Source organism: Carassius gibelio, chromosome B18 (genome assembly GCF_023724105.1).
Source record: "Carassius gibelio isolate Cgi1373 ecotype wild population from Czech Republic chromosome B18, carGib1.2-hapl.c, whole genome shotgun sequence".
NCBI lineage: Eukaryota > Metazoa > Chordata > Actinopteri > Cypriniformes > Cyprinidae > Carassius > Carassius gibelio.
The window spans coordinates 415,210-435,209 of record NC_068413.1 but is presented as its reverse complement, the minus strand read 5'-3'; the positions used below and the strand labels follow the sequence as shown (position 1 = coordinate 435,209).

General features: G+C 37.5%; 2 protein-coding genes across 4 annotated transcripts; one reads left to right on the top strand and one right to left on the bottom strand.

Annotated features, from left to right (window-relative positions):
- Positions 1-11,083: 11,083 nt before the first annotated feature.
- Positions 11,084-14,387, bottom strand: mibp2 (muscle-specific beta 1 integrin binding protein 2). Of its 2 annotated transcripts, XM_052582347.1 has the most exons (8): positions 14,151-14,387; positions 13,179-13,269; positions 13,055-13,103; positions 12,737-12,923; positions 11,943-12,014; positions 11,764-11,870; positions 11,352-11,446; positions 11,084-11,273 (listed from the first exon to the last, which is right to left on the bottom strand). In XM_052582347.1, exons 1-7 carry the CDS (start codon positions 14,174-14,176, stop codon positions 11,358-11,360), a joined length of 621 nt encoding a protein of 206 aa, XP_052438307.1. In that variant the 5' UTR covers positions 14,177-14,387; the 3' UTR covers positions 11,084-11,273; positions 11,352-11,357. The 2 variants fall into 2 exon arrangements, with proteins under 2 accessions (XP_052438307.1, XP_052438309.1); XM_052582349.1 differs by lacking the exon at positions 13,055-13,103 and having other exon boundaries at positions 14,151-14,379.
- A 1,716-nt stretch (positions 14,388-16,103) lies between these two features.
- Positions 16,104-19,963, top strand: LOC127977478 (CDC42 small effector protein 2-like). 2 transcript variants are annotated; one of them, XM_052582350.1, is made up of 5 exons: positions 16,104-16,260; positions 17,053-17,236; positions 17,428-17,529; positions 18,350-18,428; positions 19,454-19,963. In XM_052582350.1, the coding sequence occupies exons 2-4, from the start codon at positions 17,183-17,185 to the stop codon at positions 18,422-18,424; spliced, it is 231 nt and encodes a 76-aa protein (XP_052438310.1). In that variant the 5' UTR covers positions 16,104-16,260; positions 17,053-17,182; the 3' UTR covers positions 18,425-18,428; positions 19,454-19,963. The 2 variants fall into 2 exon arrangements, with proteins under 2 accessions (XP_052438310.1, XP_052438311.1); XM_052582351.1 differs by lacking the exon at positions 19,454-19,963 and adding an exon at positions 19,272-19,369.
- The last annotated feature ends 37 nt before the right edge of the window (positions 19,964-20,000 follow it).

The window sequence follows — 20,000 nt, the reverse complement described above, 5'->3', positions numbered from 1 at the left end:
AACCAACCTAAAGTTAGGGTTAGGGTTGTCTTGATAAACTTTTTATCTAGTTTATTTTGTTTTACTTTATTTACAGCGTTTTTGCTCAAATATGTACAAGAAAAAAGTAACCATTATTATCACCACTGGAATAATTGTAATTAGAACTAGAATTAAAAGTTAGTGAACTAACTTTGATGTTGGCTTGGCCATCTTGGCCATGGGGCAAAAGAGCCACAGTACTTGTATGCCCAACATTCTTGAGTTGCCCCACTGCAAAAAATAAAAAATAATAATAACATAAAAAATACACCTGCAACAGTCTTTTTCCATGGTCCCTTGCTGTTTTCTTTTTTAATAAAAAGCCTAGGCTATGATAACAGCTACGACAGGGTTGTCTAGCTGAATGCGAAATAAGTCATGCAAAAACCATAATCAATTTTAATAGTACTGACAACATATTTTAAGTTATCACACTACTGAAAAATTAAAGAAGGGACACTATATATAGTATACTTCGGTGAGTCAAGAGCTAAACAAAAAGTCCTGTTTCATTACAAAATACTGTAACTTTTATAAACGTTATACTATCACCACAAAATTTTAATTAATATTTATTAAAAAATAAATATTTCATAAAACTGAAACTTAAATATATTATTTCTATAGGCTATACAAAACAGTTACGAAAAAAGACTAAATAATAAGGCTGAATAAGCTGATCTATAGCATGTTAAATGGTGGTTGCCTGTCTATGAATGGTACACCCCAACCACTAAGCTCACAGAAGTGGTTTGACCCAAGTCCTCAGCAGCCAATGACATTGACCTCTTCAAACTGATTTTTAAGGTGTACTTCAGTGTATTTCACGTGAAATACATGTTAAATACCTGCTGATTTTTCACTTGTAAACAACACTATTTAACACGTTAAATAATATTGGATATAACATTGGAGTAATATAGTATTTTAAGTAGCTCTTAAAATTTTTTATAAATGACTTTACCATGTTGTGCAGCGCCGATAAATAAATAATATTAAATACGTGTTGTCTACGCATGAAATACATGTATTTAACGTGTTGTTGACGCCTTAAAATTCACGTGTATTTGACCCTCTTGGCCTTCCATACACATTAAATATAATGAAAGGAGACGTGAAAAAAGGACATCGCTTTGTTTTGATATGAATTACTTTATCACAGAATATTTGTTCAGGGAGCACTTGTTTAGTTTAAAAGTAGACATGTCAAGCTTTCTATAGATATATCTCTCATGTCTCTTCGTTGAGTATTCATGGAGTTATAGTTCATTTTAATGACGTGTTTGTAAATGAAGATCAGCGCAGACCAAGGCTGCAGACAGCACACCTTGTTTGTTATCTTTATTTTATAAGTGCCCAAAGTTTTGTTGTTATTATGTTTGTATCCAAAAAAAAGTAGACCCTTCACAGAGACACGTTAAAATTCACGTGTATTTGACCCTCTTGGCCTTCCATACATTAGACGTGAAAAAAGGACATTGCGTTGTTTTGATATGGATTACTTTATCACAGAATATTTGTTCGGCAGCACTTGTTTGGTTTTAAAGTAGACATGTCAAGCTTTCTATAGATATATCTCTGTCTCTTCGTTGAGTATTCATGGAGTTGCAGTTACTTTTTTCCCCTCGATGTCAAATGATATTTCGTTTTGCACGGCTCAACAAACACCTGGATTTTGCTCTTGTTTTGTTCTAATGAGTGGATTGTGTGCATTAATATCTTAAGAAGCTCTTAAAAATATATATAAATGACTTTATCATGTTGTGACGATGGATAGCAATTGATGTGACGTTCAGAACTTCAGCCTGACAGATAAAATCTCACAAGCACATATAAACACTCATTTTCATGTGTATAATATATTCTTCTAATTGTTTTGTGCCGTTTCGCTGCAGGGTTTTAATGTGAAAGGCTGTGAATTCTCTATTTAGACTTGTTCAGAGAAATACATCGCGAGCTCGCGGACATTTGGCTGCCGCGAATATATCATGTTATTACTTTAAACAGTTCAGAAACATCTGAATTCAGCTATTGCTGTGTTCTAACGTGTGGATTGCGTGCAATCGTCGATATAATTTAATTATAAAAGGTCTTAAATAAGAATAAATTCGCTCTTTGTGAGCTCCGTGGAGACAGCCTGAGCTGAGCAGCCGTGATTCTTCTCTCGTCTTTCTGACTGCTCTTCTGCCCAGACATCAAGTATTCATAAGCTGTATCACGCTGTCAAATTATATTTCATTTTGCCCACATAAACAGTTCAAAAACACCTGAATTCTGCTATTGTTGTGTTGTAATGGGTGGATTAGTGCAATTCGCTGTGATATTATTTTTGGAAGCGCTTAAAAAATGCTGATGACGCGCTCATTTCTCTCTCGTCTTTCTCGCTGTTCTTTGGCCAGAGACATAATTATGTTGGCTTGGCAACAAGCCAACATACTGTTATGCTATTTAAACTTCTTCTTCTTCTTCTTCTTCTTCTTCTTCTTCTTTTTTTTCTTCTTATTATTTTTCTGACAGAAATTCTGAACGCTACTCCTCCTAGGGCTTTAAAGTCACAAGCCCCAAACTCGGCAGACACCTGCGGGATAGAGCGGTGCTGGTTGCTATATCTTTTCAGACTGATCAGACTTAAAGTTTTTTTTTTATTAATTTTTAAATGTCAAAATACATTACCCATAGACTTACATTGTCTGAGAAAAATTGCGCCCCTAGTTGCAATACCCGAGATTAAGGGAGGAGTCGGCCGGGTTTCGTTTCACTTTTAAACCGGTTAAAAATACCAAGTAAATAATACAATTTCCCTCAAACTGACAAGCTAAACCAACATATCTGATTATTACAGGGGTCAGGGCTCATTAATAATTGATTTCTGGGCAGAGAACAGTCAGTAAGATGAGAGAAGAATCACTGCTGCTGTCTCCACGGAGCTCACAACGAGCGAATTCGGTTTACTTTCACTTTTAAATCGGTCAGAAATTCCGTAAATAATACAATTTCCTTCAAACTGACAAGCTAATCCAACATATCTGATTATTACAGGGGTCAGGGCTCATTAATAATTTATTCCTGGGCAGAAGAGCAGTCAGAAAGACGAGAGAAGAATCATGGCTGATCAGCTCAGTCATTGTCTCCACGGAGCTCACAACGAGCGAATTCATTCTTATTTAAGACCTGTAAAAACGGCGATTGCACGCAATCCACACGTTAGAGCACACCAACAGCTAAATTCAGATGTTTCTGAACTGTTTAAAGTAATAACATGATATATTCGCGGCAGCTGCCCGCGACCTCGCGATGTATTTCTCTGAACACTTGGAAGTCCACAGAGAAATTACAGCCTTTCAGATTAAAACACTGCAGCGAAACGGCACACAACAATTAGAATAATATATTATACACATGAAAATGAGTGTTTATATGTGCTTATGAGATATTCTCTGTCGGACTGAACGTCACAGCGATTGCTCAGCGTTGCATGACATGGTAAAGCAGCTACACTGCGACAAAAATGATCGCATATGCATCACTGATTATTTTTGTACCTGCTTATGTGTTATGCTATGATTTAATATGAGCATTTATTAAAACAGAAATGTGTATTTTAAGAATACGTTTTATAACGTGCTCCGAGCATTCAACACATCAAGTTGGCTTCAAGAGATTCCAAAAATAATATCACAGCACTAATCCACCCATTAGAACACAACAAGAGCAGAATTGAGGTGTTTTTGATATGTTTATGTGTGCAAAATGACATATAATTTGACAGCGTGATACAGCTTATGAATACTGGAAGGAAAAAAGTCACGACAGCCTTTTAACTCTGGAGTCGATTAACGCATATACGCGTTTTGAGTCATTTTCTGCTGATAACCCTGACAATTACTTAAATTACATTTTCAGTTTTAATCGTACAGATAAGAGCAATACATCAATCTAATCTGTAAAGGGTCCACTTGTATAAAAACATAATAACAACAAAACTTTGTGCACTTATAAAATAAAGATAACAAACAAGGTGTGCTGTCTACAGTCTTTGTCTCCGCTGATCTTCATTTACAAACACGTCATTAAAATGAACTTTAACTCCATGAATACTCAATGAAGAGACATGAGATATATATCTATAGCAAGCTTGACATGTCTAATTTTAAACCAAACAAGTGCTGCCGAACAAATATTCTGTGATGAAGTAATCCATATCAAAACAACGCGATATCCTTTTTTCACGTCTAATGTGTATGGAAGGCCAAGAGGGTCAAATATACACGTTAATTTTAACGTGTCTCTGTAAAGGGTCTATTTTTTTTTTTGGGATACAAACATAATAACAACAAAACTTTGGGCACTTATAAAATAAAGATAACAAACAAGGTGTGCTGTCTGCAGCCTTGGTCTGCCCTGATCTTCATTTATAAACGCGTCATTAAAATGAACTGTAACTCCATGAATACTCAAGGAAGAGACATGAGAGATATATCTATAGAAAGCTTGACATGTCTACTTTTAAACCAAATAAGTGCTGTTGAACAAATATTCTGTGATAAAGTAATCCATATCAAAACAACGCAATGTCCTTTTTTTCACGTCTAATGTGTATGGAAGGCCAAGAGGGTCAAATACACGTGAATTTTAATGCGTCAACAACACGTTAAATACGTGTATTTCATGCGTAGACAACACGTATTTAATATTATTTATTTATCGGCGCTGCACAACATGGTAAAGTCATTTATACAGTATTGTTCAAAATAATAGCAGTACAATGTGACTAACCAGAATAATCAAGGTTTTTCGTATATTTTTTTATTGCTACGTGGCAAACAAGTTACCAGTAGGTTCAGTAGATTCTCAGAAAACAAATGAGACCCAGCATTCATGATATGCACGCTCTTAAGGCTGTGCAATTGGGCAATTAGTTGAATTAGTTGAAAGGGGTGTGTTCAAAAAAATAGCAGTGTGGCATTCAATCACTGAGGTCATCAATTTTGTGAAGAAACAGGTGTGAATCAGGTGGCCCCTATTTAAGGATGAAGCCAACACTTGTTGAACATGCATTTGAAAGCTGAGGAAAATGGGTCGTTCAAGACATTGTTCAGAAGAACAGCGTACTTTGATTAAAAAGTTGATTAGAGAGGGGAAAACCTATAAAGAGGTGCAAAAAATGATAGGCTGTTCAGCTAAAATGATCTCCAATGCCTTAAAATGGAGAGCAAAACCAGAGAGACGTGGAAGAAAACGGAAGACAACCATCAAAATGGATAGAAGAATAACCAGAATGGCAAAGGCTCAGCCAATGATCACCTCCAGGATGATCAAAGACAGTCTGGAGTTACCTGTAAGTACTGTGACAGTTAGAAGACGTCTGTGTGAAGCTAATCTATTTTCAAGAATCCCCCGCAAAGTCCCTCTGTTAAAAAAAAGGCATGTGCAGAAGAGGTTACAATTTGCCAAAGAGCACATCAACTGACCTAAAGAGAAATGGAGGAACATTTTGTGGACTGATGAGAGTAAAATTGTTCTTTTTGGGTCCAAGGGCCACAGGCAGTTTGTGAGACGACCCCCAAACTCTGAATTCAAGCCACAGTACACAGTGAAGACAGTGAAGCATGGAGGTGCAAGCATCATGATATGGGCATGTTTCTCCTACTATGGTGTTGGGCCTATTTATCGCATACCAGGGATCATGGATCAGTTTGCATATGTTAAAATACTTGAAGAGGTCATGTTGCCCTATGCTGAAGAGGACATGCCCTTGAAATGGTTGTTTCAACAAGACAATGACCCAAAACACACTAGTAAACGGGCAAAGTCTTGGTTCCAAACCAACAGAATTAATGTTATGGAGTGGCCAGCCCAATCTCCAGACCTTAATCCAACTGAGAACTTGTGGGGTGATATCAAAAATGCTGTTTCTGAAGCAAAACCAAGAAATGTGAATGAATTGTGGAATGTTGTTAAAGAATCATGGAGTGGAATAACAGCTGAGAGGTGCCACAAGTTGGTTGACTCCATGCCACACAGATGTCAAGCAGTTTAAAAAAACTGTGGTCATACAACTAAATATTAGTTTAGTGATTCACAGGATTGCTAAATCCCAGAAAAAAAAAATGTTTGTACAAAATAGTTTTGAGTTTGTACAGTCAAAGGTAGACACTGCTATTTTTTTGAACACACCCCTTTCAACTAATTCAACTAATTGCCCAATTGCACAGCCTTAAGAGCGTGCATATCATGAATGCTGGGTCTTGTTTGTTTTCTGACAATCTACTGAACCTACTGGTAACTTGTTTGCCACGTAGCAATAAAAAATATACTAAAAACCTTGATTATTCTGGTTAGTCACATTGTACTGCTATTATTTTGAACAATACTGTATATATATTTTTAAGAGCTTCTTAAAATACTATATTACTCCGATATTATATCCAATATTCCTGTCGTAGCTATGCTGTCGTAGCTGTTATCATAGCCTAGGCTTTTTATTAAAAAAGAAAACGGCAAGGGACCATGGAAAAACACTGTTGCAGGTGTATTTTTTTATGGTATTTTTTTTGCAGCGGGACAACTCAAGAATGTTGGGCACACAAGTACTGTGGCTCTTTTGCCCCATGGCCAAGATGGCCAAGCCAACATCAAAGTTAGTTCACTAACTTTTAATTCTAGTTTATAAATGAGATCTGACCCGGTAATAATAACATATGTTGGTTTAGCTTGTCAGTGTGAATGAAATGTTTAGCCTATTATTATTTGTCCGATCTCGCCCCGAAATGCGGCTATCATGTGGACTTCAAGTGTTCAGAGAAATACATCGCGAGCTCGCGGACATTTGGCTGCCGCGAATATATCATGTTATTACTTTAAACAGTTCAGAAACATCTGAATTTAGCTCTTGGTGTGTTCTAACGTGTGGATTGCGTGCAATCGCCGTTTTAAAAGGTCTTAAATAAGAATGAATTCGCTCGTTGTGAGCTCCGTGGAGACAGCCTGAGATGAGCAGCCTTGATTCTTCTCTCGACTGCTCTTCTGCCCAGAAATCAATTATTAATGAGCCCTAACCCCTGTAATAATCAGATATGTTGGTTTAGCTTGTCAGTTTGAGGGAAATTGTATTATTTACTTGGTATTTTTAACCGGTTTAAAAGTGAAACAAAACCCGACTCCTCCCTTTAATCTCGGTTATTGCAACTAGGGGCGCAATTTTTCTCAGACAATGTAAGTCTATGGGTAATGTATTTTGACATTTAAAAATTAATAAAAAAAAAACTTTAAGTCTGATCAGTCTGAAAAGATATAGCAACCAGCACCGCTCTATCCCGCAGGTGTCTGCCGAGTTTGGGGCTTGTGACTTTAAAGCCCTAGGAGGAGTAGCGTTCAGAATTTCTGTCAGAAAAATAATAAGAAGAAAAAAAAAAAGAAGAAGAAGAAGAAGAAGAAGTTTAAATAGCATAACAGTATGTTGGCTTGTTGCCAAGCCAACATAATGAGTGTTTCTGTTAGGGTTAGGGTCTGCAGTGCTTTAGTTTGAGCTCTGGACTCTAGGTGGCAGCAGAGCATCATGGGATTGATCCTGTGTGTCATCAGTGTGTGGTTCTGTGTGGAAAGCATTAACAGAAATGTTCCAGAAGTGGCACGGCTGTGTCATGTGTGTGTTTGGTTAAGCGCAGGCGTGTGTTAATGAGCACAGACACAGACAGGCCTGGTTTCCGGCGGTTTGAGGCTGACGCGCGGCCGTCTACATTTAGCTGTTTGGGCCTGAAGGAGAAAAACAAGCCCACGGCTCCGGAACCACAGATGCTGAGCACATGTGGAGGTCTGTCTGCTCGGCTGCGGTCAGCAGGTCAGCTGTGGTTCGCTGCCGTTATATAACGAGGGGTAATTGCTCTGGAATTGGGTGGAACAGCAGGAGTTTGTGTATTAGACACCAAACCCAAATATAGACTCCAGCTAGTTTCTGCTCGACCAAAGAAACATCTGCTGCCTGAAAGAAAGCCTTCAAACCACAACCAAAACATCACAGTCACTACAGTAACGACCTCTGACCTCTACAAGACCAGGCTGACCCATTTTCTAAATCTCTCTTCTCTCTACTGTCCTCATGCATTGCATTCGTGCATATTTGCATTGCATTGATGTCACCTAGTATGCCATGACTGGTTGATTGGTGCAATGCCTGCATGCTATTGGTCAAACTACTCTTTTAGTCATTACATCAGCAAAACAAAGCCAAATCCTGGATATTTGAGGCATTTTAGTCTTGGCTGGAAGTACAGAATTTACATTTGCACGTATGCATTTGGCAGATGTTTCTAAGAAATGCAACTTGAAGGCAAACATTGGATCAGCTCATGGATAACCTGGGAATCTAGCCCATGACCTTATGTTTGAACGCTATAATGTTATAGAATGATTATTATATTTATGCATCATTACATTTATATTTACATGTATGCATTTAGCACACACTTTTATCCAAAGCGACTTACAATGCATTCAGGATATACATTTTTTAAATTAATTTTTTATCAGTTATCAGCATTTTTTTATTTTTTATGTGTCATGATATTTACTTGTCATTCCAAGGCAGGGTTATTATAGTTAACTAAAACGAAAAAAAAAAAAAAAAAATTACATAAAATAAATTGAAGAAATTACTGAAGTAATTAATAAAAAAAAAAAAAAAACTGAGTAAATTTTCAAATAAAAATTAATTTACCTAATAAACATTTTATTTACCTTGAATACAAGTCAAATAACTAGAACTGAAATAAAAATTAATTAAAATTATACATATATTTAAAAAAAATGACAAAAACATAAATTTACTAAAACTTTAAAATTACAATATACAAACAAAAGCTAATTCTAAATGCTAAAAAATCTAAATGATACTAAAATAAATTTTTCCAAGGTACTTCAAAGAACACCGTGGTTTTACCAGAACACGTCCAAATGCAGAGTACTGTGTTGTTTTCATCCATGGTGTTTGTGATTCTGATCTCCTCTGCCTTCATTTATCATGATATTATAAGAAGCACAATTAAACGAATGCACATGTTCTGCACTGAAAAATGCAGCGGTTTCACTGAAAAGTAAATGTAGAAATGTGGGTTTGATGTGGAAACAGCAGAAACATTACAGCAACATTTGATTAAACCAGGAAACCAAAGCGTGCTATTACCAGCTCAAGAGAACCAGAGACAGACGGACAGAGAGACAGAGAACAGACAGACGGACAGACAGACGGACAAAGAGACACAGAGAACAGACAGACGGACAGACAGACGGACAGACAGACAGATGTGATGGTGTTTGTTGAGGAGGTTTCTGCTGGAGTTATTGTCTTAACTCTGAAGCACAGTCAGACCTGGAGGAGGAGGCTTTATTTGTCTCTTCATTCTGTGCTTGAAAACCTCAGGAAAGGGAATGTTTATGTTCATCATGTTTCACCAGCTCTATGTTTAGCAGACCTGATGTACTGTACAAGATTAAAAACACACATGAACTACTTTATATCTGAACTCTTATGTGTCAATACTCACATGAGGAATTCTTTCATTAAATATGCACTGATTTACATTACTTTGCAGAGAATTCAGATTTTGTCATCATATCAAGAGTAAAAGTTTCTGGGATTCTGGATTTCTCTTTTAATCACTCCAGAAATCAGGAAATACTGTCAGCAGACAGAAAGCAAACAAACTCGTTTTTCATTCTGTGTCCAGTTCTTGGATTTGTGTGTAAAGTTAGGGTTAAAAAAGGCTAAAAATACAATGAACATAAATATAAAAATTTGTAGTATACTTAGCATGAAATCTATTTCAAATTCATTTTATTTATTTTTCACTAGGGTAGTCATTAAACAGTATAATGTAAAGCCATACTTTTCAAAATTATAGGCAAAGGTTTCACCTTCATTTATCCACTTCAGCTCATAATTATGTTTCATTTATACATTAATTTTCCTGACAAATAGAAATTAGTATGTGTTCATATATAATGCATAATAAAAGTAGTTTTAATGCATTAAATATGCACATCATAATGCATTGTTTGATTAATGAATATTTGTAGAAACAGTTATAATACTTAGTTCAGTACCTTTAGAAAGTAAAGCATGCTTTAAAATATTAAAAAAGCATTTTAACTTTGGTTAGTTATGAAAAGATATGTATTACTATATAATGCATTATACAAAAAGGCTTTAAGTAAAGTAAAAAAGTGATTTAACACTTGATCTGATGAATTACGTCTGCAGCAAACACAAGGACACTGTTTGACCCACATTATATTTCTGTGCACCGCCGTAAATAAAGCGTAGTGTGATTGTGGTCAGTGGGTTTGTTCTCGCTCTATTTTAGGTTTATAAACCGCACATTCTTCAGACGCTCATCTCAGCGGCTTCACGATGACCTTCACCTCAGACTCCATCCACGGGTCACACACAGCTCAAGGCCAGTAATAGTCTCAGATGATCGGAGGAACAGTTAATAACAGCACACGTTCATTACAGCCTGAAGCTGCGGTGTGGAGATCATCTTGAAGGAGATGTTCTCCTGAGGTTAATCAGCTCCTCACAGAGTAATGGAAGACGTCCGAGGCGTGAGATAACAGAGCTATCAGTCTGCGGGTGACGCAGGACACGATTTAGTTTTGAGCGTCTGAGAGGATGTGTTCAAGAAAAGAAATATGACGGAAACCATAATGACAGGTCTGCTCTCGCCGACCCACATAAACACAGTCACAGCCTCCGAATGAGCAGTAAACAGAGAACGTGATCCTAGCGTCTGCTTCCCTGACTCACTGTGTGTGTAATATACACTAGCATCTGCTAAAGAACGGCTTGAGGAGGGCTGGGAATCATCTGCTGTGGCATTCAGTCCAGAGAGAGACTGAACGGATTATTAGATTGTACGGTCTATTTAGATTCTTTAATGATGCATCTGGTATACATTTGCATTTATTATAGAATGAAGAGAAGATGAAACTCTTAATTTTAGCAGGAATTAACCCTTTAATTATCAGACTTCCTCGATTCCCATCAGAAACCACAAACACTGTGTCGCAGGAGCTTCATTTTATTTGCTTGTGTTTATAGAACAGTCTCCATCATCCTGATGTTGATACAGACGCAGCTGGATAAGCAATAAATACTGAGGATATAAAACAACAGCGATGCAGACGCTGTCGGGGCTGGAGTAGAACACAGGAGGCGATGTGAAGCTGCTTCCTCCTGAAGCCCATCAGCAGATCTGTAACAGAGACACGGTCAGGAACACACCGCACAACCATCACCACACTGAACATCACACATCAGACGGCGTGCACACCTGTGCTCACTGCAGACGGTTCTGGATGCTGTTCTGGATGTTTCCGTACACAATGCTGTACATCTGCTCCTTGGACATGGTTCCATCTAGTTGCACTGAAACACAAACACGAGCAGTGAAAAAAGTTCTGTTTTAAATGGGATTCAATGATTAAAAGATATCGGTGTTGTTTAACAGTTAATCATTGCAGGTGATAAACACAGTGAGATCATGTTCACACACACGCCTCTGGATTTACTCCTGATTACTGTCTCCATGGCAGCACCAGAGCTGTCACTCAACACATGGAGACAAAGTAACCGGCTTCACTTTGAAAACGAAACTAAAAAGTATCGCCTAACTTTACTAGTTACAGTAAAAGTAATCAGATTACAGGACTTGCATAACTGGACTGCAAACTTTCAACGCTTACCGACATCAACCCCCGAGTCTTCCATGATCTGAGTGTGTTTGACATACATGGGCCACACGTGTCCGTCGAACAGACCGGGGGGGTCCGGCACCGAATAATTCCTTGAACTGAAACAGAGAGAGACGGCGTGAGACCAGGTGCATGCTGGGACGTCATCAGACGCAGCGGGCGTCACTCACCTCCTCCTCTTTTTGCACTCTTCGTATGGAATGGAAATAAAGTATCGTTGGTTCAACACATCGATCAAAGGTCTGCGCGAGAGAAAACAGTGTTCAGTTTGATTCGGCAAGTGAGTTTGACATTCACTCAAAAACACTGTTTCACCCAATAATGAAACAAATGAAGAATTTATCAGTAGTTTTAGGAATTTATAAAAAAATTGTGTATTAAATTTTAAATACATATTTAGATGTTTAATTCATTCAAATTCAACACTTTTAAATAGACGGCAGCATTATATATTGTTTACATTATTTTTAGTTCAGAATCATGATCACGATTTAAAACAAAAATAAAAATAGTGATTTTCAATTTATCCAGAATAGTGCTGCTCTGTTTACAAAATTTCTACTAAATTATATTAAATTCTAATTCAGTCGGATTAAAAACATTAGGCTTTACTTTTCAGCGATGAAACCTAGTGAAGGTCTTTGCACACAGAGTCTGAAATTTTCCTCCAAAATATTTGCACGTAAAAAAAATAACTATGAGGTTACGTTGTGTCCATCACGTTTACACGGTCTCTGAAACATTTGTCCGACTTAAAGAATCCACACCAGGTTTGATTTTCTATGTTTTCATATCCATAGCAAGTATTTTGATAGGAAAGAATGACGAATAAAAAAAACGCATACAAATGTACGCATTTCTGACTCTGTGTACAAGGAATTTAAGTAAATAGATAAATAAATAAATGAGCATGATAACCCTGTGTATTAGCGATCTAGCAGGCTAACAATATAGCGTCACTCACCCGTAGGTGTAGAGCAGAAACCCCTCCACAATCAGGATGTGAACGCTTTCGTCTTCGCCCTGATCGCGTGGAAGGATCTCCGAGTCCAGAGAGTTGTTAACGCCGTGGGATCGCTCGAACTTGACGGGGTTCTGCTGCCAGGCGTGGATGGTGCTCATCATGGCGTCCATGTCCAGAGCGCTGATGACTGTGGAGGGACACGCACGCGCACACACACACACACACACACACACACACACTCGTGAGCGCGAGGACACGGAGCGGAGCGCCAGACATGCAGAAACACACCACCAACCCCCGGAGAGGAGCCCGGCTTACCATCGTACTGCTTAAAGCCATCTTCATCAACTTCAATCTCATCTTGGGGCTGAAACATACACCAGTGAGACACTCCAGAACAATGACCCTAGCCTCTGACCTCCTGACCTAAGATGATACTGACCTTGAAGAAGTCGTCCTGATGGACCACGCAGCAGTTGGGCAGGTTCTTGATCAGACGGTCGGTCAGTGTTGTTTTACCGCCGTTCGTGACCCTGTGGGGCGGAAACACGCGTGTTACGTTTTCATTTTAAATGTGATCATGTTATTTAGGTGCTGATGAATGTGCCACACGTTAAAGCGATAGTACACCCAAAAATTTAAATTGTCAACGTTAACGCAATCATTTTGACGGTAACCAGACTAAATATTATGTCAACTTCGGTCTTTAAATAACCTATTTTGTTTTCAGCAGAAAAAATAAACTTGTACATGTTTGGAACGACTGTAATGTGAATTAAATGCGCAAAATTGTGATGTCGAGTAAAAAAAAAAAATGTGCGAATAAGCGCCATTTCCATCCAATGAGAACAAAATCGTCACTTTCTGCTAAACTAAATATCGACGGGAAGCTACCGATTAATGTAATGTAAATATTCCGTAGCTTCTCCTATATTCATAGTGATTTTAATGCCACAGTTTACCAGGAAGTGACGATTTTGTTCTCTTTGACTCTATTGGATGGAAATGGTGCTTTAATAGCATACATTTTATATTGACAATCTGATTTTTTTGGGGTACTGTACCTTTAACTGCACATTACGCGCTCACAATGGAATAAACATGTAGTAAATCAAGCAATAAACTTTCCGCGTTAAAAATGTTACCATGGTAACCGTGTCGTCCGCCAAAATTTCGGTTTATTAAGTAATAAACCGAAATTGTGGCGGACGACTTATATATATATATATATATATTTATATATAAATAAACGCTTCAAAAATTGGTTTAAAATACTCCCGGCTAAACCCCCTCCCGCTGTTAAAAACCCCGCTCTAACCGTCATTCTGGCCGTTACATTTTGAATTACTGTTACTAGTGATTTTCTTCCTCAAAATGTCAGAGCAGCACGTGGCGTGCACGCGCACTCACTCACCCTCCGATCCCGATGATGAACTTCATCCTCAAACTGAGTCAGATGCGCGTCAAAGTGCGAAAAGTCGTTAAAAACGCCGATGACGGATCGATGACCGTACGAAGGGAAGCGGGAAAAGAGAAGGTTGAAGGAAACGTCAGCTACTCGACTCCTCCATGACGCTGAATGAAAGCTGGACGATGGCGCTTCTTCGCAATCTTCCACCAAAGAGAGACTCGTGCGCTTGCTGCTACCGAGACACTACCGCTGCTGCGCGCTGATTGGCTATATAAACACACAGGGCCACCGGAGAAGCCCCTCAGCCAATCAGAGCGCAGGATCCTCAGAAGCTTCCCCCCCCTGCGTGGGCCGGTCAGTGGTATTTTTGTATTGTGTGATTCATAATGTTCCTTTCTTTTACTATACATAACAAAAATTATTATCGGTCTCTTGATTATACTTGTTGAGTTTCATATCCATCGTTGCAAATTCAGCAATCAACCAGAAACCTATTTTTCTTTAATATTTAAGGAATTATACCTATATAAGCAAGAGTACAAACAAAAAAGCTGTAAAAACTGCTCTTATTTATTACATTTCAATTATTGAGATTTAGCATTGTAGTATTTACTTGTTTTATTTATCTATATCTGATGATTTTATATATACAGGTATAGTATATAAATTATATTTTTGTTTATAATCTTGTTAGTTTTATGTATTTGTTGTTCAAGCATCAATAAATAAAAAATCACATGAATCCCATGAATTTTCTTATTCTTATTATTTCTTATTATATTATTTTATTTTTAGACTTAAATTATTAATTGCTGATTTGTTTTTTCTTAGAGTTCTTCTAAAAGAGACCCTTGTATTTGCATACTGTGTACCTAATAAATAAAAAAGTCATAAAAAAGTAAATATTAGGTATATAAGTATAAGGTTAAATATAAGGTTTTAACAGAAGTAGATTTCTCATGTAAAGTGTGTTCAGATTTATTTAATAAACATAACTCACACTCATTACTTAACTTCACCCAGATCGTCCAGATATATCTAATATTGTTGTTTTCTTGGTGTTTATGTCTCTGAGAGACAGAGACAGTGTTCTCCAGCAGTTCTGGGTTTTTCCGTCTGATGCGTTTATTCCTTACAAGGATGTAGCTTCTGCGCATGCGCGCACACACACACACACACACACACACACACACACACACACACACGCCCTTTTAAACAAACGTGAAATATTTCATTCAATATTGCATTACAATCTTTGTTAAATCCTCAGTTTAACAGCATCCAGGTTCGTCTCCGTTACTTTTCTTTTTGTTTCTAGTTGTTTCGTTATGTTCTTACAAACAAACCGCGTGTAGCTTATTTTATAAAACAGACATTCCAACAATAAGAGGAAATGAAACTGTTGGGGGACATTTATCTACCGTCAGAGCGATCGCTGTCTGTGGAAATATATTACAAACAATAAAACCGGTAATTGCTAAATATTGCAAAGACACTGCCTTGAAGTGTGTTTTCTGTAAAGAGGAAAATAAGAGAACTGTCCATTTATTTTATGGTTGTATTTACACACAATTATTATTGTTTTGTTAAACAAAGTACAAATATTGAATTGCAACTCAAAGGAAATCATGTTTTTTTATGAGTATATTAGTGACTTCAAAATATATTGTGAATTTACTCATTATTTATGGAAAATCCTTTATTCACAAATGTAAATGGACAGTGAAAAAAAATATACTTTGACTAATTTTAAAATAGAAATAGGCCACTACCTGTACACGTTAAAAGACACGAGCAATAAGAAATACAAACAATCAAAAAAAAGTGTTTCTGAAAGAGATGGTGATATATTACCGAGCGTCGCCCCCTGGTGGAGAAGGAGCGCTCTTACACTGATAACATTCTCTACAGTTCATGTAAACTCGGGCGGGGTTTCTTGTTTTAGTTCAAGTGAAAATTGCTTAAAACAAGATTTGAGGATAACGCGGCGTCCTCAAGTGAGCTCTATCAATACACAGTACTACAAGTCCCGAGATGCACCGCGGCGGAGAGAGCCGGAAGAGGGCGGAGCCACTATCGGCTTTCTGACAGACACTTTCAGGAAGTGCTCGAGGTAAGTCTTCACATCTTCCCTTTATTTACACATTTATCATTAAAATTAGTTATTGTACGCGCGAGCTGTTATTAAAGTGTGTTTTTTCGACTCCAGGTTTGGTTTTGTTTCTTAGATTGTGTTGCACGAGAGCTTGTTTGAGTGCTAGCATGCTAGTTTGTGGCTGAGGTTTCCTGCTGCGCCTCTGTTTATTAATATTAGATGAATATGAGTTCTTCATGTAATATTTATCAGCTTTTAATGTGTGAAACAGCTGTAGACTGTCTCACCTACATTCCTCCATCAAATAAACCTGTTTCTGTGTCGTGAAGCTCAGATTTGATCGTGATTAATCGAGTATTTGTGTATTTCAGATGATGATGCCCGAGTGTCAGAAATTAACTTTAACCTTTATTCGTTTTTCATTAGATATAAATGTAATGTTTTAGTCAAGGAATTATGTGTGATTTCCTTATGGACGACACTGCAGTTCATTAACCCAAACTCATTAATAAATCAGATATAACCTTATAACTAGGTCTAATAAGGGCATTTTAGGGGAACTTCTGCCCGGAAACCCCTTCGTTTCTGATTCTGAATGACCACTTTCATAATTTTCTATTTTAGTTTCATATTTAAATATAAATCAATGCAATAAGATAGTTAAAGTGAATTTAAATACATAAATAAGAGATTTGAATATGATTTGAATGTATGTTTATGGACAAAAGCAGCTCTATCTGTTGTTCTTCCTAATACTGCAACTACACGAGAGAACTGAGAGTCTGCTGTTTAACGGTGTGATGTGTTTAGGAGGATCCAGCCTCACGTGTGTGTGTTGAGACGCTGAAATCAGCTTCCGGCAAAGAACACGGAGCACACACACACACACACACCCAGGAAGAGAGAGACAGCAGACGGGAGGAAGTGGCTGCAGAAGAGCATGACAGAGTTCTGGGTGTGTTTCAGCTGCTGCGTCGCTGAACAGCCGCAACCCGTGAGTCTCTCACACACACACACACACACACACACACACTCACACACACACACACACACACACATGATGATGATGATGATGATGATGATGATGAAGATGACGAGTGAAGGGTTGAATGTGGCGTGTCTTCCTGTGTGTCGCTTCACCTTTCCTCTCTCTCTCTCTCTCTCTCTGTGTGTGTGTGATTGCAGAAGCGGAGGCGGAGGATAGATCGTTCTATGATCGGAGAACCCACAAACTTCGTTCACATGACACACGTGGGCTCCGGAGACATGGGCCAGAGCTCGGGAGCTGTGAGTAACCTTATATACTTCATCATTCAAGTCAACTTTACTTTATAGTGCTGATTATAGAGATGCAAATCATTGCACAGGAGCTTTACAGAAAACTCATGTTTTTAAAATTCTTATTCTTATTATATTTACTAACAGCTAGAGAGTATCTCTGAGAGTAAAATCAAGCAGTTAGTTAATTAAGATGATTAAATGTTGTAGACTTCATTAATCTTAAGCAGGACAGAACTCAAAATTACAACAAAACTGCATGAATGTACATAAGATTTCATTTTATATAACATCATTACTTTTCTCCTGCTTACGTAATGAGAATTGTGCAGTTTTTTTTGTAATTTAATTTGAAATGACCTAATTTAAACCATTTATCTATGTGAAACATTATTGTAGACTCAATATAATAAAAATGATAAAATTATTGTATTATATATTATTGTTTATATATTGTAATTTCTTCTGTCTTTGTGGTACTTTACTATATTATCTTTTATAGTTATTTATTTCTCTTTTCTGTATTTGTTCTGACGTGAGTTTAGCTGCGGAAGCTGGACATAAATTCTAATCAATAAATCAGTTTGTTTTTGTCTTTGGGGTGAATATTTATGAGATTTGTGTTTTGTTACACAAGCTATGTAAATAAGCAGGATTTGCAGGATGACGAATGAATCACTTTTCACTTGATTTGTTTGTCAGTAAAGAACAGATTTGAGTAAGAAATGAAGTGGCCACAGGGCGCTTCGGATCAGATCTGCAGTGTTCTGGATGAAACCATGTCGTGGTGATTGACGTGTGTGTGTGTGTGTGTGTGTGTGTGGGGCAGGTGGACTCGGTGCAGACGCAGATGAAGTCTAAAGGTGGTTACGGGAACGGCACAGCGGAGAGCGTCCAGGGCTGATCAGGTGACCGTCCTCCTTCATCAACACTAGAAGAACTGAACAGATGGAGTCAGGGTTAAAGGCCTTAGCCTTAGTTTGATCACACTTTGTTAATATTTAAGGACATAAAATGTCTTAAATGTCTTAAATTGTAAAGAAAAGTCTGAATTACAATCTTTAAATTGGCAATAAAAAAAAGACAGGTATTATTATATATACATTACGACGGCGTTTTAGTGCCACGTTAAAAAAAGAAAAAAATTGGAGATTACGAGATTAAAGTCGTACTATTTTGAGAATAAAGTCGAAATACAACGGGAATAAAGTCGAAATACTACGGGAATAAAGTCGAAATACTACGGGAATAAAGTCGAAATACTACGGGAATAAAGTCGAAATATTACGGGAATAAAGTCGAAATATTACGGGAATAAAGTCGAAATACTACGAGAATAAAGTCGAAATACTACGAGAATAAAGTCGAAATACTACGGGAATAAAGTCGAAATACTACGATAATAAAGTCGAAATACTACGGGAATAAAGTCGAAATATTACGGGAATAAAGTCGAAATACTACGGGAATAAAGTCAAAATATTACGGGAATAAAGTCGAAATACTACGGGAATAAAGTCGAAATACTACGGGAATAAAGTCGAAATACTACGAGAATAAAGTCGAAATACTACGGGAATAAAGTCGAAATACTACGAGAATAAAGTCTAATTACTATGTTACGAGAATTACTGAGAAGTAATTCTCATAGTATTTCGACTTTATTCTCGTAATATTTCTACTGTATTCACGTTGTATTTTGACTATAAATTGCTCCACCCTTCTCATATGATATTTATTTGAATGTGCAGGTGTTAAAAGCATTAAGATGAATGGAAAGTTCCAGCAGATACAGTGCTGCTGTACTGTTCCTCTTCAGCGCTGCTCATGAAAACTGATGTGAAGAGTTCATGTTCTGTTCATGAGATCCGATCAGACCTTGTTGTGTTGAGCTGTGATCTGTGATCTGATGCTGTTGTTCTGTGTCCTGCAGCTGCTGGGGGTCCGTCTGAAGCACAGATCACCCCCCCCGCCGGCCCACGGCTGTACATACTCCTGTAATGAAGGCACTGCTGTTCTTTACTGCTTCATCCATTGTCCTGTACAAACGTCCTCCAGCGCTAGAGATTGATCTGAATGTCATGATTGTTTATGTTACGGGATCAATATTCTGATTAGGTTTCTCCCATGGATCTGTATTTATTTCATGGTTTAATGATGGCTGGGCCACATGAGATACACACATACACAGATTCAGACGCTTCAGAGCTGTTATTAGGTCTGTAAAAACTGCTTTGGGTTACATTTTGTAACTTTCTAATATTCCCTGGAAAATGGAATATATTTTTTAGCTTTTAAATGTGCTGTGTTTGCGGTAAACTTGAAATGTGCATCTTACTGTAATATTTGTGCAATGCTCGTACAGGATGCATTGAGAATAAAGTATTTTTGTACAAATCGTGTTCATTTTCATGATGCCTAAATAAAAATTTCAACCTTGTAACACACTGTGTTTGTGGTGTTTGTGTGCAGCTGAAGGA

Coding starts and splice junctions, on each gene's coding strand:
- LOC127977478 (XM_052582350.1), top strand. CDS start 17,183: ATGACAGAGTTCTGGGTGTGTTTCAGCTGCTGCGTCGCTGAACAGCCG. Junction 17,237..17,427: donor TCGCTGAACAGCCGCAACCC/GTGAGTCTCTCA, acceptor GTGTGATTGCAG/AAGCGGAGGCGGAGGATAGA. Junction 17,530..18,349: donor TGGGCCAGAGCTCGGGAGCT/GTGAGTAACCTT, acceptor TGTGTGGGGCAG/GTGGACTCGGTGCAGACGCA.
- mibp2 (XM_052582347.1), bottom strand. CDS start 14,176: ATGAAGTTCATCATCGGGATCGGAGG. Junction 12,015..12,736: donor TTTCTGCTCTACACCTACGG/GTGAGTGACGCT, acceptor TCTCTCGCGCAG/ACCTTTGATCGATGTGTTGA. Junction 11,447..11,763: donor AGACTCGGGGGTTGATGTCG/GTAAGCGTTGAA, acceptor TTTGTGTTTCAG/TGCAACTAGATGGAACCATG.